Here is a 21,566-nt window from a genome sequence, read left to right as displayed (position 1 = left end):
TTTTTGTGATAGGTGTCACCCTGGGGAACGCAGTGGTTTCTTGGTGCATAAAAGTAAAACTGAAAGCAGCAAATGAAATACTTGAATTAATATATTTTGAATTTTCAGTTATGATAATTATATTCGATTACATAAAATTAGTGATGATAAAATTCACTTTCAGTATGATTTGGAATGCTAATTTTCACACTGTCGCAAAACATATCGACATCACATACTTCTGCTACAGCAAAAGAGAGAAAACGTAACATACGATTGGATTCGAACAAGGGGCGATAAAATTCGATGCATTGCTCCTAGCCACTTATTTATTTTTTTTCGTGAAGGGCCCCAATTCTCCCAAAGTTTAGGAAAGAGCTGGATTCGAAACCGGGAATCAGAATATTTTGATCAGTCATTAGTCAAAGACGCTACCCGAAGACGTCGGGTTCATCTATCCACTGTGCTTCCAACTCACGTGGGTACGAAATGCGCGGACGGACTGTGAAGTAACGTCTAAACTTTGTCAATTTCTCGGCAAATATTCTACGATGGCACGTACACCAAAATAGGTGCCCCTTTATTTTCACCCCTCTTTCACCCTGTCAAGTTACGATTGTACGAGAAAGCGACCTATGGCGAGTTCCTCTGGTGACATTTACAAATTTTGCCTAAATAGCTCGCCCACCTAAGGACAGTGTTCAGGGAAAATTAACGTTCTACCCGGAAGATTAACGGGGCACTATTAATTATTAATTAAAGCCATGAACCGGGAAATGGGTAAAGAGGAGAACACGCCGGCAAAATTTTAAGCTTTTCTTTCTTTTGTTGTCAACATTTCGTTTAAGACAGCAAGAATTCTCCGTACATTTCAAGTGTAAATGGTTTTCCGCCCACCGTCTAAGATTGCAAACCATCTACAATCAGTGAAGGACGATTTGTTATTGCGGGAGACCGCTATTGCCGAACATTGTATTTCCACCGCACATTCAATGGGGTATGATAAAACAATGACTCTGACCACAACATCTTTTTGGCACTCTAAAGAATCCATGGAAATACGCCTGGTGGAAAAGCTGTTGAACCGTGAGAGTGGCTACCAGCTGGAAATTGTGTGGAACCCTATCGTCTCCATATTTGCTATAGCGGCAACCCAGCGGACAGCTGAGTCCCCCTGTTCCAGTGGCGATGGCGCTTCTGCCGGGTAGTGTGGTACGTCTGTCAATTGATTTTGATGCATGTGCGGAATACTCACAGCGCGCTATGTATTGCGGAACGGAGGACATCTTCCACAGTCTTCGATGGCTCACCTAAGGATGACTGCCAAGCACCCAGCTGAAATATCGTGGACTGTATTGAACGAAGGCCAGATGCAAGCCATGTTTGAACATGAAATACGCAAGGAAAATTTTAACATTCACTTTAAACTGATTGTAAATCGCATTCTGCAGCAGTAAGTGCCGAATAAGTGGATTAATAACACAGTTCGGAAAATGCTGAGAAAACAGATTGTAGCACTTTAAATCCAAAAAAGAATGCAGAAATGACGACACAAAAAGTTTGTGGAAATTGGTGCTTCCATAAAATGATAGATGCTTCTACCGTCATACGTCAGCGAAAGACCTTACCTAGAACCCTAGAAAATTCTGGTAGAACGTGTAAATCACTAAGCTGGTGACTAGTCTGGTGTGACAATAGAAGACAGTAAAAGGAAAGGTGAAGCTTCAAATTCCGTGTTTAAAAAGCATTCACGCAGTAGTATTGCACAAACACACCATCGTTCGAATGTCGCACAGACCGCCGAATGAAGGCCATAGAAATAGGTATCACTAGTCAAGCAATTCTCCAGGTGCGGATGGAATCTCAGTTCGGTATTACAGACAGTACTCTATAGCATTGGCGCGCTACTTAGCATTTATTACGTAACTCTCGCTCAGTGAAAAGCCCCAAGCGACCGGAAAAAGCGCAAGTGACTCTTGTTTTTAAGCAGGCAAAATAACGGACACGCAAAGTTACGGGCAATATTCTTAACGCCCGCATCTCGTGGTCGTGCGGTAGCGTTCTCGCTTCCCACGCCCGGGTTCCAGGGTTCGATTCCCGGCGGGGTCAGGGATTTTCTCTGCCTCGTGATGGCTGAGTGTTGTGTGCTGTCCTTAGGTTAGTTAGGTTTAAGTAGTTCTAAGTTCTAGGGGACTGATGACCATAGATGTTAAGTCCCATAGTGCTCAGAGCCATTTGAGCCAATATTCTTAACATAGATTTTCTGCAGAATTCTTGAGCATACTATAAGTTCAAATATAGTAAATTTTCTTGATACAGAAAAACTTCTGTTCAAAAATCACAACGGATTTAGGAAACAAACCGCTATACGAGATTCAGCTTACCTTTTTCCGAAACGATATCTTGTGAACCGTGTATGAAGGGCAACAGGCAAATTCCATATTCCTGTATTCCCGAGAAGCGCTTTACGCGCTGCCCCACTGCAGACTATTAACGAAGTTTCGAGCAGACGGAATAGGTAGTCACATTTGTGAGTGGCTAGAACACCTTAAGTAATGGAACTCAGTACGTTGTCTCGGACGGCGAGTATTCATCAGAGACAAAGGTATCGTCAAGAATGTGTCAGTAAAGCGTAATAGGACCGTTTTTATCCTCTATATGCATAAACGTCCTCACGGATATGCGACTGTTTGCTTATTATCCTATAGTGTACAGGAAAGTGTCGTCGAAATATAGCTCGTCTGTAAAGGATACCACGAATAGAACACTTGTGCAACCCATTCTTGAGTAATGCTCGAATGTTTGGGATACTCATCAGGTCGAATTCAACGAAGACATTGAAGCAATTCAGAGGCATCCTGCTAGATTTGTTACCTGTACGTTCGATCAACGCTAGTGTCTTTGGAGATTCTCAGTGAAACCAAACGGAAATCCTTATGGGGACGGGCACATCTTTCTGCTTTATGGAACGACGCATGGGGTGTGCGAGAATTTAAAAAAATTTGAACTGAGAAGCGAACATTCCCAGGTGTCAATAAAAGATCTTGATGAAACTTGACGGGTATGTAGAGGGATCAAAAAAATGTAATAAGTATTTTTTGTTTTTTTTTTTCCCAATTTCACTTTGGTGAAACACCTCAAAAAGTAATGTGACATATTAGGTTTAGAAGGAATATTTTCGAAACCATTAAATATAAAAATGTGTTTAGAGTAAAGGTCCAGATGTAGTTACTGTATAAACACCTTTCGTAATAATTTAAAATTTTGCAAAATATCCCACAACCACTAATTAATTTTGCAAAAGTGAAAACTTTTGTTACAACATAAATAAAAGAAGCTTTCACTCCATTTCCATCCATGTCTAATAAAGTTGGCTTCTGAGATGCCATTTTTGGAACGTAAGCTGCACATAATGTGCTGTCGGAGTATTTTCAATATACCTGATTAGAATATCTGAACGTTCACTATTATTCAGTTTATTTGTTTTACTTTTTTATGTTTTAAATTGACCACGTTCTAAATTCATGTTCATGTTGTTTGTTATTTTAGCTTAGCGTTTCAGATACTTGTTGTTGTTGTGGTCTTCAGTCCTGAGAGTGGTTTGATCCAGCTCTCCATGCTACACTATCCTGTGCAAGCTTCATCTCCCAGTACTTACTGCAACCTACATCGTTCTGAATCTGCTTAATGTATTCATCTCTTGGTCTCCCTCTACGATTTTTACCCTCAACGCTGCCCTCCAATGCTAAATTTGTGATCCCTTGATGCCTCAAAACATGTCCTACCAACCGGCCCCTTCTTTTTGTCAAGTTGTGCCACAACCTCCTCTTCTCCCAAATTCTATTCAATACCTCCTCATTAGTTATGTGATCTACCCATCTAATCTTCAGCATTCTTCTGTAGCACCACATTTCGAAAGCTTCTATTCTCTTCTTGTCCAAACTATTTATCGTCCATGTTTCACTTCCATACATGGCTACACTCCATACAAATACTTTCAGAAACGACTTCCTGACACTTAAATCTATACTCGATGTTAACAAATTTCTCTTCTTCAGAAACGACTTCCTTGCCATTGCCAGTCTACATTTGATATCCTCTCTACTTCGACCATAATCAGTTATTTTGCTCCCCAAATAGCAAAACTCCTTTACTACTTTAAGTGTCTCATTTCCTAATCTAATTCCCGCAGCATCACCCGATTTAATTTGACTACATTCCATTATCCTCGTTTTGCTTCTGTTGATGTTCATCTTATATCCTCCTTTCAAGACACTGTCCATTCAACTGCTCTTCCAAGTCCTTTGCTGTCTCTGACAGAATTACTATGTCATCGGCGAACCTCAAAGTTTTTATTTCTACTCCATGTATTTTAATACCTACTCCGAATTTTTCTTTTGTTTCCTTTACTGCTTGCTCAATATACAGATTGAATAACATCGGGGAGAGGCTACAACACTGTCTCACTCCCTTCGCAACCACTGATTCCCTTTCATGCCCCTCGACTCTTATAACTGCCATCTGGTTTCTGTACAAATTGTAAATAGCCTTTCGCTCCCTGTATTTTACCCCTGCCACCTTCAGAGTTTGAAAGAGAGTATTCCAGTCAACATTGTCAAAAGCTTCCTCTAAGTCTGCAAATGCTAGAAACGTAGGTTTGCCTTTCCTTAATCTTTCTTCTAAGATAAGTCGTAAGGTTAGTATTGCCTCACGTGTTCCAACATTTCTACGGAATCCAAACTGATCTTCCCCAAGGTCCGCTTCTACCAGTTTTTCCATTCGTCTGTAAAGAATTCGCGTTAGTATTTTGCAGCTGTGACTTATTAAACTGATAGTTCGGTAATTTTCACATCTGTCAACACCTGCTTTCTTTGGGATTGGAATTATTACATTCTTCTTGAAGTCTGAGGGTATTTCGCCTGTCTCATACATCTTGCTCACCAGATGGTAGAGTTTTGTCATGACTGGCTCTCCCAAGGCCGTCAGTAGTTCTAATGGAATGTTGTCTACTCCCGGGGCCTTGTTTCGACTCAGGTCTTTCAGTGCTCTGTCAAACTCTTCACGCAGTATCGTATCTCCCATTTCCTCTTCATCTACATTCTCTTCCATTTCCATAATATTGTCGTCAAGTACATCGCCCTTGTATAGACCTATATACTCCTTCCACCTTTCCGCCTTCCCTTCTTTGCTTAGAACTGGGTTTCCATCTGAGCTCTTGATATTCAGACAAGTGGTTCTCTTCTCTCCAAAGGTCTCTCTAATTTTCGTGTAGGCAGTTGCTATCTTACCCCTAGTGAGATATGCCTCTACATCCTTACATTTTTCCTCTAGCCATCCCTGCTTAGCCATTTTGCACTTCCTGTCGATCTCATTTTTGAGACGTTTGTATCCTTTTTGCCTGCTTCATTTACTGCATTTTTATATTTTCTCCTTTCATCAATTAAATTCAATATTTCTTCTGTTACTTATTGTAGTGTCGGCAGACTTGCCAACACTACACACACTAATTGAAAGAGGCGGCCAATATGCACACGCTAACTCACGAAGGATGGAGTGAGGTCTGAAACAGGATACGTAATGAATGCTATAAAGAAAAGTACGTAGCTCCTTGAATACTTAACTTTAATCCATCCTTGTGGTACATTGCTCTTGACTATACAAGTGAGACTCTTTAGATACAAGCTATGTAAGGCTAATGGCGCCTTGCTAGGTCGTAGCCATGGACTTAGCTGAAGGCTATTCTAACTGTCTCTCGGCAAATGAGAGAAAGGCTTCGTCAGTGTAGTCGATAGCAAAGTCGTCGTACAACTGGGGCGAGTGCTAGTCAGTCTCTCGAGACCTGCCGTGTGGTGGCGCTCGGTCTACGATCACTGCCAGTGGCGACACGCGGGTCCGACATGTACTAATGGACCGCGGCCGATTTAAGCTACCACCTAGCAAGTGTGATGTCTGGCGGTGACACCACATTCCTCCCCCGCAAATCGGCGAACGGTCGTGTGATAAGGCTTCCGCCCGCCGTGGGGAGGACCCCATGTTGACGTATGCGATGAGGTGGGGAGCCTAACAACAGGCGAGGCTGTGCCACCCGCATTCGGTCCGAGGGGAGCTAGGAAACGCCTGGAAACCTAGTCCAGGGTGCACGTCAACATGCGGAGTATGCGCCCGTAGAGAGACAGGAGGGGCCGAAGGGTCGACCTCCATGTGGTCGGGGCACCCGATGGCCGAAGACGACATCTGGTCCGGAGCGGGCAAGTGTTCCATGGCGGAGGACAGCTGGTCACGGGAAGCGATCGGCGGCGCGTGACCCAGGGAGGCGCTTGGCGGCTGCAGCGATGCGTCCACTGCGGGCGGCGCCGGCGGAAGAACAGGCGGCGGCGGCGGCGCGTCGCCATGGGGCAAAATGGAAGGCAGCGTCGGTAACACCTGGGGATGAGGCGAGCCAGTAGATGGGTCCCCAGGGCGCTGACCGGACGGCACCGTCGCTGAAAGCAGACGGGGAGCGGCAGAACCCGGGCGACGACAGAGGCGCAGCTGATTGAGATGCCGACGCACCTCACCAGAGGCCCCCAAAACCAAATACATCGCGCGGCCGAGGCAGCGAAGAATGCGCCCTGCGAGCCAACGCCGTGAACCTCGATAGTTGCGATAGAAGACAACGTCGCCAGGAGCAAAAGCAGGAGTCTGCCGCTGCACAGGAACCTGATGCGGCGGATGCAGCAAAGACATCAAGGTTCGATGAGGACGACCGTGGAGCAACTCAGCTGGCGAGCGACCATCGCGGGGCTGAGAGCGATACGAGGACAAAAAGAGCAATAACGCGTCCTCCCGAGAATGCGACTCTTTCAACTTCAACATCTGTGACTTGAAAGTCCGGACCAATCGTTCAGCTGCACCGTTCGACTGAGGCGAAAACGGCGCGGATGTCAGATGTTGAATACCATTGGCCTTGCAGAATGACTGAAATTCTGCGGACATGAATTGTGGGCCACTGTCGGAAACAATAGTCTGCGGAAGACCTTCAATACAAAAGATAGCCGATAACGCTTGGATGGTGGCAGATGACGTCGTGGAAGACATCCGGACAACAAAAGGAAAATTACTGAAAGAATCGACCACAACCAACCATCTAGCATTCCAGAATGGACCAGCAAAATCGATGTGCAATCGTTGCCAAGGGGAAGTGGCTGTCGGCCATGCAAAGAATTTCCGCGGCGGTGCGGATTGTTGTTCGGCACACGCCATGCAAGAAGAGCACATATACGAAATCGCAGCATCGATTCCGAACCAAGTACAGTGCTGACGAGCAAGTTGTTTCGTGCGCACTATACCCCAATGTCCTTGGTGAAGAAGCCATAACACAGAGGACTGTAACGAACGTGGGACCACGACTCGGGACTGATCATTATCAGAACGCAACAACAAAACACCACGCCGTACAAAAAGACTCTCCTTGTGAGCAAAAAATCGGCGAACCAGCGGATCCTCGATCCGCGACTTTGACAAGGGCCTTTGCGTAGCAACAAAACGCAAAACAGTAGCAAGGACAGGGTCAGAAGCTGTGGCTGTAGCAATGAACATGCAAGCAAGTTCGGAAGAATCTAATGCTTTATCCTCAGCAACAGGCAAACGGGACAACGCATCAGCGTTTCCGTGCTTAGCAGTGGACCGATACAAGATCTCGTAGCGGTACTGCGAGAGGAAAATTGACCAGCGAATGAATTTCTGCGCTGTACGTGGAGGTACAGGCTTGTTCGGATGAAAAAGCGATGTCAAAGGTTTGTGGTCTGTGATTATGGTAAAGTGACGACCATACAAGAAATCATGGAACTTAGTAACACCAAATACGAGAGCCAAAGCTTCTTTCTCTATCTGTGAATAATTTCTTTGCGCAGACGAGAGCAATTTGGACGCAAAGGCAATAGGACGATCATGCGAGCCATCTTTGTGCGCAAGCACAGCACCGATCCCGAAATCCGATGCATCTACCATCAACAAAAGGGGTTTCTGGGGATCGAATGGCGTAAGGCAAGTATTTGAAAGCAACGCCGATTTCAACTGGCGAAAGGCGCGTTCGCATTCCGTCGACCAGACGAACGGAACACCTTTACGGCGTAAGCGATGAAGCGGAGCTGAAATGGAAGAGGCATTGCGCAGAAAGCGATGATAATAGTTGATTTTTCCCAGCACACTCTGTAGCTGCTTCAAATTCCGCGGCGAAGGTAAGTCCTGTATGGCACGGAGGTGCTCTGGACTGGGGTGTATGCCTTGGGCATTGATGACATGTCCCAGATACGGTAAGTCACGAGCAAAAAACACACATTTGTCCTTCCGCAAGCGAAGACCATTCTGTCGCAAGACCTGAAATAATGTTCTTAGATTTTCTAAATGTTCGGCTGCTGTCCTTCGGGAGATCACAATATCGTCCAGATAGTTCGCAGCAGTAGGGACCGACGCACAAACAGTTTGTAAATATCTAATCCGGTTTCTGAAGAAAGAATTCTGCCAGGCATAAAGGACGCCTCATGAACTCCAGATACGCGATCATTTTCAATCGTTGCCATATCGTAGAGCTTTGCTTCATAAAACCATTGCCCATTATCTTGTTCCATAATAGTCGGTTGTCCATCCATGGTGTAACAAATCAATGCTAAAATGGTGTCCTTCAGTTACAGTTCCTGCGAATTTAGAGGATCACCCGCCGCAATTTGAGACTCTTACTGAAGTCTGTTTTATACTGAGTTGTCCGTCGTGTGTATCATGCGAAAAATTTCGTTCACTGTATGTGTAAGTTATGTTTTAATCATTTCTATACTGATACGAAATCATCACAATAACGATGAGTTACTTATTTTTCCAATTAACAAAATACATGTATGTGAAACGATTAAAAAACATGATTATAAAACCTAAAAATAATGTCAATTTAAAATATAAATCAGAAGTAAGTAAAACAAGTAATTAAAAAAATAATGATCGTTTAGATGTTTTAAACTCTTATGTTGAAAATACTCCGACAGCACACTGCGTACGACTTATTTTTCAAAAATGGCATTTCTGAAACAATCTTTATTACATATAGAGGGATATGCTGTGAAAATTTCTTTGATTTATGTTGTAACAAAAGTTATCATTTAAATTGTATATACAGTTTTCAAGAAGGTTAATTAATTTCAACTTTAATCTGAAACACATTTCCTATAATTAATAGTTTTGAAGATATTCCCTCTAAACTTCATATCCCACATTACCTTTTGGGGAGTGTGTTACCCCTTACAAGTGGAAATTGGCAAAAATGGAAAAATACCTATTGCATTTTTTGACCCCTTTACAGCACACCAAGTTTCATCAAAATCATTTATTTCCACCTGGGAATGTTCCTTTGTCACTATGAATGCAACGGGAAGAAAGTTCACTCTCTATAATCGGAATAACGGTATGCCTTAGAAACTACAGAGTTATACGTCACATACGCACCCGTTAGTCATCGCAAGGTGGCTTGCGTCATATAAACACAAATATATCACGCCCAATTAGAATTCAGTTAGAAATTAAGATGTAAATTCCTCTCGTTATGCTGAAATAACGAATTCCAATTGTAATAAATAACAAACTGTACAGAAGGGTGCAGTGTGATATACCTAGAGATGTCGAGGCCATGAAGATTTGGAGCAATATCTTCCAATAAGCTTGATGGCCAACTTGTGTAACATTCCTGCTGGGATTGAATTATCATAGTTGATCGTGTCTGGAACTTTTGAGAGTCTTCCAGTGGTAAAAAGATAAACATAAGAAGGCTCTACTATGTAAAACGTCTGTTTCCGATTAGTTTCAATGTCACTAGAACACATTTTTCTCAAAATGATAACTTTACACTTCCCATGCACATAGAATTTGGACAGTACAAAGGAAATGAAATTTGAAAACAAAAATATAGCCAATTTTTGTTTTTCTACCCTAGCTTAGTGCAATTAACTAAAAAGAATTTTACACCAGACGCATTTCGCTGTTATTTGCAAAGTAATCTTCTGTGGTCATTTCGGAAGTATGGACACATACGTTCGTACATTTTGGTCGTTACAGATTAAAAACAGTATTTCTTTGTGAAGTTGGCGTCAAATTTACTTAATGTTTCCTCACCTTGTCACATATTCGGTAATCCATTGCTTTTTCTTTCGTTGTTCAGATCTAAAGAAACTTAGCTGTAGAGATACACTAGGCTGGTTTTGCCTTCTTTGCAGGACTTTCTCTACGCTACATTGGCGTTACTTCCACTTCACCTCATTCTACAAAGAGAACTGCAGGTATATGTGTTCGCACTCTGCACAGTATTACAGTGTTTGTGTTTTTCATTTGTTGTGTGTGTGTGTGTGTGTGTGTGTGTGTGTGTGTGTGTGTGTGTGTGTGTGTGTGTGTGTGTGTGTGTGTGTACATAAATATGATTGCTATGGTGCCAGACACTAGGAATCCCATTGGTAACCCTTGTAGAACAGATCATAGTTAACAAAACAGTGAAAAATAGGTACAGCATCCTATACTGGATTGGATATATGAATGACATTTTTGTCTAATAGATGATCCAAGCACTCACACTGACTAGCTACATACATACATAAACTCTGTTCACGATAAGATACATTTTACAATCGAAAAAGAGCATCACAATAGATATTTAAATTTGTTGGGCATTATCATGAATATTCAGAACAACCAACACACGTTTAACACATATCGAAAACCGACAACAACAGATACAATTATTATTCACCAGACATCGCAGCACCCGAGCTCTCAAAAGCAGGTAGCATTTAGGCATATACTCCACAGACTGAACACGGTACCATTAGACACAGATATCTACCAAAAAGAAAAGAATACCATAGTGCAAATATCCACAAACGATCGATGCAAAGAAAACTTAGTAACAAAGCTGCACGATACAATCAAGAAAGAGAAAAGAGCAAATACCTAGCTATCACCTACACAGTGACAGAATCCCTCACAAACAAAAAAGGCATAAATATAGCCCACCAAACTAACAGTTCAACATCAAAGTACTTTCCTAAAACAGCAGGAAAAACTAATCTTTATCAGAAATCAGGAACATATCAGCTGAAATGTATGAATGTGATAGATGATACGTAGGTCAAACCAAGAGGACACATGACACCAGATACAAAGAACATGTAAGAGGAGGACAAGTTATTCAACTGCTGCGGAATATTTACAACGCCAACAACATAAAATTACTACCAGAGAGACAAACATTGAAACCGTAAGGAGAAACAACTACAAAAAAGACTTCTAACCCTAAAAGAAAAATATCACATTAAAAAAACCATAACAGAAAAGAAACAGCTCATAAATGATCACATAAACCTGGCAAACCATACACTCTTTAAACTAACAGCCCACTTAATATATCATTAAATATATGCATATAACCAGAAGCCCCATTTACCATTACCATCTCCTTCCAGTTGCTTGTTATCATTATCCTCCCAAAATTCGAGCCACAACTCTCACGCAGCTCTCATTTCCATCACTCACATCCCTGCTGAACGTATAAGACATGTTCACTAATTTGCACTAACTCTCTCTCTCTCTCTCTCTCTCTCTCTCTCTCTCTCTCTCTCTCACACACACACACACACACACACACACACACACACACACAAATTACATGCTGTTTTTTTTTTTAAATCACAGTTTGACAACCTACACGAAAAACAAATGAACAAATATTAACTGCCGGCCGATGTGACCGAGGGGTTCTAGACGCTTCACTCTGGAACCGCGCTGCTCCTAGGGTCGCAGGTTCCAATTCTGCCTCGGGCATGGATGTGTGTGACGTCCTTAGGTTAGTTAGGTTTAAGTAGTTCTAAGTCTAGGGGACTGATGACCTCAGATGTTAAGTCCCATAGTGCTTAGAGCCATTTGAACAAACATAAACTCTGTAATACTGTGCTGAGTGCGGACAGATGCAACTGCAGTTATATTTCTAAATTGAGCTGAAGTGTGCCAATGTAGCGTAAGAGAAAATGTTTACAAAGGATGTCCAACGAGGACATTCAAACTACCTGTCAGACCAAGGGTAACGGCTGTACATCGAGACGTGAAAAGGATTGCCAAGGGCTTGGTACCAACTCTGTTTGACAGAGTTCAACTTCCATCGAGCATTAAAGCGGGATATGAGATAATTTCATTTCGCCCTTACATCCCCAACCCTACACGTTGCGATCGGTGTCAGCGGTTTAATCATACAAGCCAGTCGTGTTCCAATCCGGCCAAATGCGTTACATGTGAAAGGGATGCCCACGAGGGTGATTGTCGACCTCCATCCCCTCGTTGCATCAACTGTATGGGCGGCCACGCTGCTTCCTCTAGAAATTGCCCTATTTTCAAGGGTGAACGAATTATTCAGGAAATCCGAGTGAAGGAAAATGTGTCTACATTTGCTGCTTGTAAGTTATTCGCCAGTCGAAAGCCCACTGTGCCCCCAGAGGGTAAATATAGCTCTGTACTTGCATCTCCTCGTCCTACTAAGGAGGTAGCCACGCAGACTTGCAATCTCACCTTTAGTGCCACGGTCGTCAGATCGGCCAGCCCAAAGATCGCCCGTTCGACCTCCCTACTGTCACCTGCTCACTCTAAGGCTCACCCTTCGTCGGCTCCTGCTAAATCTCGGGTCCCAAAATCGGACGCCCGGACTTCCAAAAAAAGAGCCTACTGGCGAAGATTTTTTTAGATACACCGACTTCACAACCATCGAATCCTCCATCTCAACGTCCTGCTTCCAAGAAGGCTCATAAGAAACAAAGTTCCTCTCCTCCTCCGCCACGGCGTGTCTCATCTACAGCGCCACCTGGCGGTAACCGCCCTTGGCCATCTTCCTTGTCGCCGAGACGCATCGCTGCCGGCCTATTCACCGGCCGACCGCTGTCGGCAGGAGCTGCCCCCGAACAGCCTATGGATCAGGGTCTTCTGCCTTTGGCAGAATGCCATTCCACGCTGTCTGAGTTGACAGCAACTGTGGTGAGATTCTTCACTTTTCTGTCCACCCTATGTCACTTATCCATTGGAATATCCGCCGAATTCGAGCCAATCGTGATAAAATGTCGATCCTCTTACGATCCTACTCCCCGGTCGTCTTCTGTCTTCAGGAAACAAAGCTACGTCCTCACGATCGCTTTGTTTTCCTCCATTTCCAATCGTCCGGTTTGATCTCCCCTCTGTTGATGTCGCTCCAGCACACGGGTACTTATGATTCTTCTCCATAATACTGTCTATTATCACCCAATCCCCTTAATCAGTCCCTTCCAAGCTGTTGTTGTCCGTCTTTCCCTTTCTGGATCCGTCTTCTCTCTTTGTACCGTATACATTCCAACGTCCACACCGATGGCAAGAGCTGATCTCCTTCATCTCCTTGGTCAGCTCCCGCCCACCCCCCCCCCCTCTATTTTCTGGGTGGGGGCTTCAATACCCACCACCCGGTTTGGGGATCTCCGCGTCCTTGTCCACGAGGCTCTCTATTGATTGACCTCTTCTACCAAGCGGATCTTGTTTGCCTCAACACTGGGGAACCTACATTTTTGTCTGCCTCCACGTCAAATTTCTCTCATTTAGACCTTTCGTTCGGTACTGTTCAGCTAGCACGGCGCTTTGAATGGTTCGCTCTTGCTGATACACACTCGAGTGACCATTTTCCATGCGTCCTTCGATTACAACCACAACTGTCATCTATGTCCCAAGCCGATTGGACACTTTTCTCCTTTCTAGCGACAATCGATGACCGTCACTTTCCTAGTATCGACGATCAGGCCACTCATGTTACGGAAGTTATTCTTACAGCAGCGGAACGTTCAATACCTCATACCTCCCCCTTTGCCGGCCAAGGTGGCCGAGCGTTTCTAGGCACTACAGTCTGGAACCGCGCGACCGCTACGGTCGCAGGTTCGAATCCTGCCTCGGGCATGGATGTTTGTGATGTCCTTAGGTTTAAGTAGTTCTAAGTTCTAGGGGACTAATGACCAAAGCAGTTGAGTCCCATAGTGCTCAGAGCCATTTGAACCATTTTTGAACCTCCCCTTTGCCCCGGCACACCCCAGTTCCTTGGTGGAACGAGGCGTGCCGTGATACAATACGTGAGCGGAGACATGCTCTTCGCGTTTTTCGCCACCATCCTACGGTGGCCAACTGTATCCGCTATAAGCAGTTACGCGCGTGATGCCGTCGCATCATCCGCGATAGCAAGAAGGCAAGCTGGGACTTCTGTACCAGATCCTTTAACACCTTCACTCCCTCATCGGTAGTTTGAAGTCGAATTCGACAGCTATCCGCCATGTCTAATTTCTCCCCGATCTCTGGGCTCACTGTCGCGTATGATACTTTAGTGGACCCAGACGCAATTTCTAACTTACTGGGTCAACAGAATGAGATTTTCACTCTGCAGCGGAGTGTGCGCTGATATGAAACTTCCTGGCAGATTAAAACTGTGTGCCCGACCGAGACTCGAACTCGGGACCTTTGCCTTTCGCGGGCAAGTGCTCTACCAACCAAGGCAAAGGTCCCGAGTTCTAGTCTCGGTCGGGCACACAGTTTTAATCTGCAGGAAGTTTCATATTGGGTCAACACTTTGCCGAGATTTCGAGCTCTTCAAATTACCCGCCAGCTTTTCTCCCGAAGAAACGAGCAGCGGAAGTACGACCACTTGCTTTCTCCTCTCAAGATAGCGAAAGCTATAATACTGTTTTCTCCATGCGGGAACTCCAACACGCACTCTCTTCCTCTCGCTCTTCTGCCCCAGGACCGCGTGACATCCACGTCCAAATTTTGCTGCATTTATCATACCGTAGTCTACGTTACTTCATTCGCCTTTATAATCGAATTTGAACACAGTACTTTTCCCAGAATATGGCGGGAAGGTATCGTCATTCCTGTTCCGAAATCTGAAAAGGACAAACATCTTCTCTCTAGTTATCGCCCCGTCTCTCTCACGAGTAGTGGATGTAAGATTTTGGAGCTCATTGTGAATTGCCGTTTAGCTTGGTGGCTGGAGTCCCTCAACCAAAAGGTTGCCCAATGCGGTTTGTCAAAGCATCGTTCTGCAGTTGACCATCTTTTTGCTCTCTCCACTTATATTATGAACAATTTTCTCAGGAAACGCCAGATGGTAGCGATATTTTTTGATTTGGAGAGAGCATACGATTTTCTTGGGGTTTTCGAGGTCGGCTACCCCTTTTTATTCGTGAATTTATGACAGAGCGCACATTTAAGGTACGGGTTAACACTACTCTCTCCCAAGAAAACGGGGTGCCTCAGAGCTCCGTGCTAGTGTTGTACTGTTTGCGTCGCCATAAATCCGATTATGGATTGTCTCCTTCCCGATGTCTCGGGCTCCCCCTTTGTCGACGATTTTGCGATCTATTATAGCTCTCAACGGACCAGCCTTCTTGAACGACATCTTCAAGGATGTCTCGATCGCCTCCACTCACGGAGCATCGAAACCGGCTTCCGCTTTTCTTCCAGTAAGACCGTCTGTGTAAATTTTTTGGCGTCGTACGGAGTTTCCTCCGTCTTCCCTACATCTAGGCCCTGTCGACCTTCCGTTCGTGGACGTCGCTAAATTCTTGGGAGTTATCTTTGACAGAAAACTGTGCTGGTCTCCCACGCTTCATATACCTCAACTCCCTCCGTGTTGTGAGTGGTACCTCCTAGGCAGCGGACCGAGTGGTCCTCCCCCGCCTATATCGCGCCTTAGTGCGTTCGAAATTGGACTATGGGAGCATAGTTTACTCCTCTGCACGGCCGTCTATTCTTCGGCGTCTCAACTCTGTCCACCACCGTGAATTGCGTCTAGCGTCTGGAGCTTTTTACACCAGCCCCGTGGAGAGCCTTTATGCTGAGACTGTTGAACCTCCGCTCTCCAATCGGCGATTTGTCCTTCTGAGTCGTTACGTTGGTCATCTGTCTCCCATGCCTGCTCATCCGGCCCATGCCCTTTTTTCGACGCCTCCTTGGATTTAGGATATGCAGGCCGCCCTTCCTCTCTATTACCACCGGGAGTCCGCTTCCGTCAACTGCTACGTTCTCTTTCCTTCATCCTTCCTCTTTCTTAAAACTTTCTTGACAACTGGGAATACGGCGCCACCTTGGCTTCTCCCCCGGACCTGCCTGCTCCGTGACCTTTATCAGTTTCCCAAGGATGGTACCCCCCCCCCCCCCCTCTCTAGTTTATCGTCGTTCATTTACTGCTCTATGCGCACAAATGGAGCATGCCACATTTATTTGCACTGACGGCTCAAAATCAACATTTGGTGTTGGGAGTACCTATATTGTTGGCGACACTACTAATAGATTTCGGCTTCCCGACCAGTGTTCGGTTTTTACTGCGGAGCTTTACGCTGTTCTCCAGGTTGTACAATACATCCGTCGCCATAAGAGGCTACAGCATATTATATGCTTGGATTCACTCAGCTCTCTCCTCAGCGTCCAAACTCCTTATCCTGTTCACCCTCTGGTCCACCGGATTCAGGACTGCCTACACTTGCTCCACTTGGGGGGCGTCTCTGTGGCATTCCTCTGGATCCCAGGGCACGTTGGGATCCGCGGAAACGAGGCAGCCGATATAGCGGCAAATGCTGCAGTCTCTTCTCCTCGGCCCGCTGTTCGCATGGTTCCCTTAGCCGATCTACAGAGCGTTTTACGTCATCGTGTTGCTCTTTTATGGCACGCACATTGGTCTACATTTTCCGATAATAAATCACGGAAGGTGACACCCCCTTCCCTGTGCTTGGACCTCTTCCTCCCAATCTCGTCGTCGGGAGGAAGTAATTTTAACTAGACTCCGCATAGGACGCTGTCTCTTTAGCCATCGACATCTTTTAGGTGGCGATCCTTCCCCGCTTTGTCTCCGCTGCTCTCAACCGTGGACGGTGAGACACTTTTTACTTCAGTGCCCCTATTTTAATCCGCTACGCACCCGTTTACAACTGTCACCTGATGTAACTTCCCTTTTAGCAGATGGCACGCGCTCAGCCGATCGCGTCCTTGAATTGATCAGTGTCAGTGAGATGACATCGGTCATTTGAAGCCCCTTCAATGGTAGTATTTTAGATTTCCTTCTGTTTTTAGTTTCCCTCCTTTTTGAGTTTCGAACCAATTGCTGCTGATTTCCCATTCGGTTTTTTACCCTTTCCTAAGTCACAGAACGGGCGCTTATGACCGTAGCAGTTTTGCGCCCAAAAAGCATAACAAAAAATACGGAAACGCCGTAAGTAAATTGGACGCCAACTTTATAAAGAAATACTTTTTTAATCTATAACCATCAAAATGTACAAACATATGTATCAATATTTTCAGAACGTCCACAGAAGGTGCTATGTAAATAAAGGCGAAGAACGGCTGGTGAAAAATTCTGTTTAACTGCAGTAATCTTAAGAAGGAGAAACAAACAATAATTAATTTTAACAGCTGCATCGGAAAATGGTTTTGCAAACAAAAATGTAACGTATAGAATAAGCAGACAGCACTCGAATAACACTCTTGTGTGAAAGAGAATGTTAATCAATTATCCTTCTTGTCCTGTGCAGGGCTCTGTTGCTGCTGCTGGTGCAGCTGATGGTGGCGTTCGCTCAAGAGGACGGAGAACTGGATTATGAGTATCGGCTACCCACAAACGTGAAACCCAGCCACTACGAGATTCGCCTGAGGCCATATTTCGACCCGGTTCTCGACGGCGACAATTTCGCCACTTTCGATGGCCAGGTCATCGTCAAGTTGGATGTGCTCGAGCCTACTGACGAGCTTCGTCTGCACAGCCTCGACATGATCATCAACAGCTTCAAGGTCAGTACTCTTTTCTCAATAAGTGAGATAGGTAAGAAAGTTCCATTGTACAAGATGACGTGTAATGCTCTCTGAACACCCTCATGGACAGGTTCCATGGCTCCCTAGAGGGTCTCTAACGTTTCCAGTGACCGAGCATTAATAAATAACAAGTTCAGTTCTTTTGATGGACACAACCACTAGAAAAGAAGTACTCGGTTTCTTGTAGCAGTCCAAGGAAGAATAGATTTCGGCAGTTCGTCGACGCTGATTTAAGAAAAGCATGGAGCACTAGTCGGAATAAATAGCCGTAGCTCGTTTTAGGAATCGTTCCTTCATTTACCTGTAGTGATTTAGATAAGCCGTGGAAAGAATTCACCCGCATAGCTGGAGTGAGATTTGCTTAGAAATAACGGTGGATAGCCTTACCCTCCCCGTCACCCTCGCCCGGCCCTTCGCTCTTGTCTAGTTTTTAAATAAGTGACTCATCTCATTCTGTACGTACTCATATAACTTCATGTCTTTTATCTTCTATATTCGGTCCAAATAGAACACTCATCTGTCTTCATGGATAAAAGTATGTTATAGCATATTCTGGATGTTATACAGGGTGAACATTAATAAAACCGACAAACTGCTGGGGCAGATTTCTGACTGGAAATGGAGGAAAAATGGTCGTATGAACATATGTGCATGCAGTGACAAGAAGTCATCCCGGACCACAGTACAGAGCTGCAGCGTATCGACGACACAAGAGATGTTCAAAGTGGTCTCCATGGGATGCAGTGCACGCGCTCACACGTCGAATCATGGATTGCCGCACTCTTTTAGCACGTTCCGGCTTCTATCCGAATAGCACCACTGGCGTCGTGAACACACTGTTGAAGAGTCTGCACATCAGGAACTGGTTTAGCATACAAAATGCTTTCCAGATGCTCCCAGAGGTAAAAATCAGTGGGCTTTATGTCCGGTGATCTAGCAGCCCACGCTACAGAGCCTCCGTGTCCTATCCAACGTCGGAGAGGATGATGAGGCTTCGTCGAAATGTAATCCGGAAGTGGGGCGGTTCTCCGTCATGCAAAACCAGCATAACCTGTCGTACTGCCAAAGGCACTTTCTCAAGCAGCCCACGCATGAAGTCTAGGTAGGTTTCTCCAGTGAGGTGTTGTTGAATAATAACCGGTCGAGGTTTGTGGTCGCCAAGAATCCCCGCCCACACATTAATGCTAAATCGATACTGATAAACCACTCAACCATTCCCCGGGGATTGTCTGTAGGCCATAGACGACGATTATGCAGATTGATGAGGCTATTTCTGGTAAGGGCTGCTTCGACGGTACACAGGGCTGATGACAGAATCCCATAATTTTGATAGTCTGGTGCAAAAACCACCGACAAAATCCTTCCTGTAGAGGGAAATCCGTTGTTGATAATCCTTGCACACATTGTAAGTGATAGGGGTAGTAGCGGTTATCATACTGGATACACATAATAGTACTTTGGCTTACACCGCGTTTGTGACCACTTACCTGTAGCTTGTACTAGGGTTCGTCTCAATAACCTGTAGAACCCAGTCCTCCAAATCTGGTACACACACAATCCGCCGCCTCCCTGCAAGTTCGTCTTTCTGAGAGGATCAATGATCAGACACAGCCAAAAATGCCTTGAAACACTGTGTGATGTGGTTGGTGTTTGTGTGGGTAACTGTTTTGATATAGCCGTGCTGCCTGTCGACCGTTTCCATCTGTTTGAGCGAGCACAACCACCACCACGGCTTGTTCCCGACGTGAATATTGGACCATTCTGCTGCTTACAGTACGATGCGCCAACCACACAACCTGCAACACACAAGGAACACACAAAAGTAGTCAGAGAAACTTTCATTCGTCAGCGCCATCTACCGTGGCAATAATGCATTTTTGGACACATGCTCATTGGACCTTTTTTCCTCGATTTCCACTTAGGAATCGGTACCTGCAATTTGTCGGTTTTATTAATGTTCACCCAGTATTTAAAATTTTGTACCTCACGTTTCAGCCATCATGCTTAAGTCTGGCAGCTTCACAATCAGTTGAATCTAGCGGGTCATCACCTGTGTAAAGAAATATGTAAATTCGCAGCTGTATGGGTAATTCATACCAGTGTGATAGCATTCACCAGGAGATATGTCTTTCGAATACACGAGACTGAAAGAACTTTCATAAATATTTGACAGACAAGGAAAGTGAAGATGCGTTGATACAGCTAACCTGCACATCCGTTCCTCTAACAAGAACCCAAGAAGAAAGATAAGTTTCTAGTAACCTCGAAAGCATCGTATTCGATCCTACCCACATGGGTGGATCAAGCTGTGAATTGGTAAGCTGGTTAACTAAGGTTGATCATGGAGGCGTGAGGGAACATAGAAAAGCTAAAATTTTATTCGCTAGCTGAAGTATATCATACGCTGAAGATTACATTTACTTAACAAACAAATGTCATGCACTTAAAACAGTGAAATAGGTTAACTAGCATTTCTAATCAAGTTTCACGGGTTAACAAAGAAATCGAAGGTCAGTAAATTAATGTCATTTGGCGTTTAGCAAGAACAAATGTGTGTCGAGATGCCCTAGAGAAAGAGAAAGAGAGAGAGAATTGCTAGTAATGAATAACAAGCTGCCGAAACACTTGCAAGGAAGTGCACCTGAAAAACAGTGAAACTGATGCAATACTGTTTTGTAGTTAAGAATGCTGGCTAACACCGTAAATTGATAGCAATGAGATTCTTGCGTTAACCATAAGTGCATGTCGAAAGAACACACTAATGAGAAATGAATGTGGTGTATTTGTCAAAGTAGACGACAAACTAAAATTCACCAAGAAAGAAACTGGAAGATTCACTGTCAATGGAGGACGAAAACTTAAAATTGTATCTTTTTATCGACCGCCAGACTCACCTCTAGATGTAACCGAAAACTTTGGAAAAAATATCATTTCGCCCCTACGTGTGATCTCCAACAATACTTCCATAATTGGAGGAGGCTAAAATCATACAACAATCGATCTGGATAGTTTCAGTTTTGTAAGAGATGGGCATGGCAAGACATCCTACGCAATATTATTACAATACATCTCTAAAACTAACTAGAACATATAGTCCGGGAACTTACTCAATGCAAATGCAGCGTGCGTCTTGAAAGTTCGGTGAATGGTCTCAGAAAATAAATAAAACAAGAGCTACAAAGAAAATACACTGATAAGCCAAAACATTACGTCCACTGCCCACCACGACGTTGGATGCTGCCAGGTGGCGTTGCGGGCATGTGACGCGGTAACAAAAATATATAAGCGTAGCAGACACGGACGGGGGATCACCCTAGCAAAGATATGGGCTGAAAATCGGGAAATCCACTGAGATAAGCGACTTTGACAGAGGACAGATTATTATTACCCAGAGCCTGAGAACGAATATCTCGAAAATGGCGAAGGTGGTTCAATGTTCGTCTTGAGCACCTATGGAAAGAGAGAGCAGCACAGTGAAACGACCACTAGGCACTATGGTTGGACGTCCAAGACTCTTCACAGAAGGTGGGGTTCGGAGGCTTGTTTGCTCTGTAAAGTTGGATAGATGGTGATCTGTGGCATCTTTGCCGAAAGAGAACAATGCTGGTGCACGCACAAGTGTTTCGGAGCACACCGTTCGTCGTACATTGTTGAACGTAGAACTCCGCAGTAGACCATCCCTACGTGTTCACATCTTGACCCAACGACATCGTCAGTTACGA

General features: G+C 44.6%; 1 protein-coding gene across 1 annotated transcript in view; it reads left to right on the top strand.

Moving 5' to 3' along the window:
* The window catches only part of LOC126248436 (aminopeptidase N-like), a 467,552-nt gene that overhangs the window by 134,770 nt on the left and 311,216 nt on the right, over nucleotides 1-21,566 (top strand). Inside the window, exon 2 of the mRNA XM_049949414.1 lies at nucleotides 17,568-17,823. Coding sequence (XP_049805371.1) covers nucleotides 17,568-17,823 — 256 coding nt within the window. The remainder of the gene's footprint in view (nucleotides 1-17,567; nucleotides 17,824-21,566) is intronic.

Source organism: Schistocerca nitens, chromosome 3, assembly GCF_023898315.1.
Source record: "Schistocerca nitens isolate TAMUIC-IGC-003100 chromosome 3, iqSchNite1.1, whole genome shotgun sequence".
Taxonomy (NCBI): domain Eukaryota; kingdom Metazoa; phylum Arthropoda; class Insecta; order Orthoptera; family Acrididae; genus Schistocerca; species Schistocerca nitens.
This window is presented reverse-complemented; position numbering and strand designations above follow the sequence as displayed.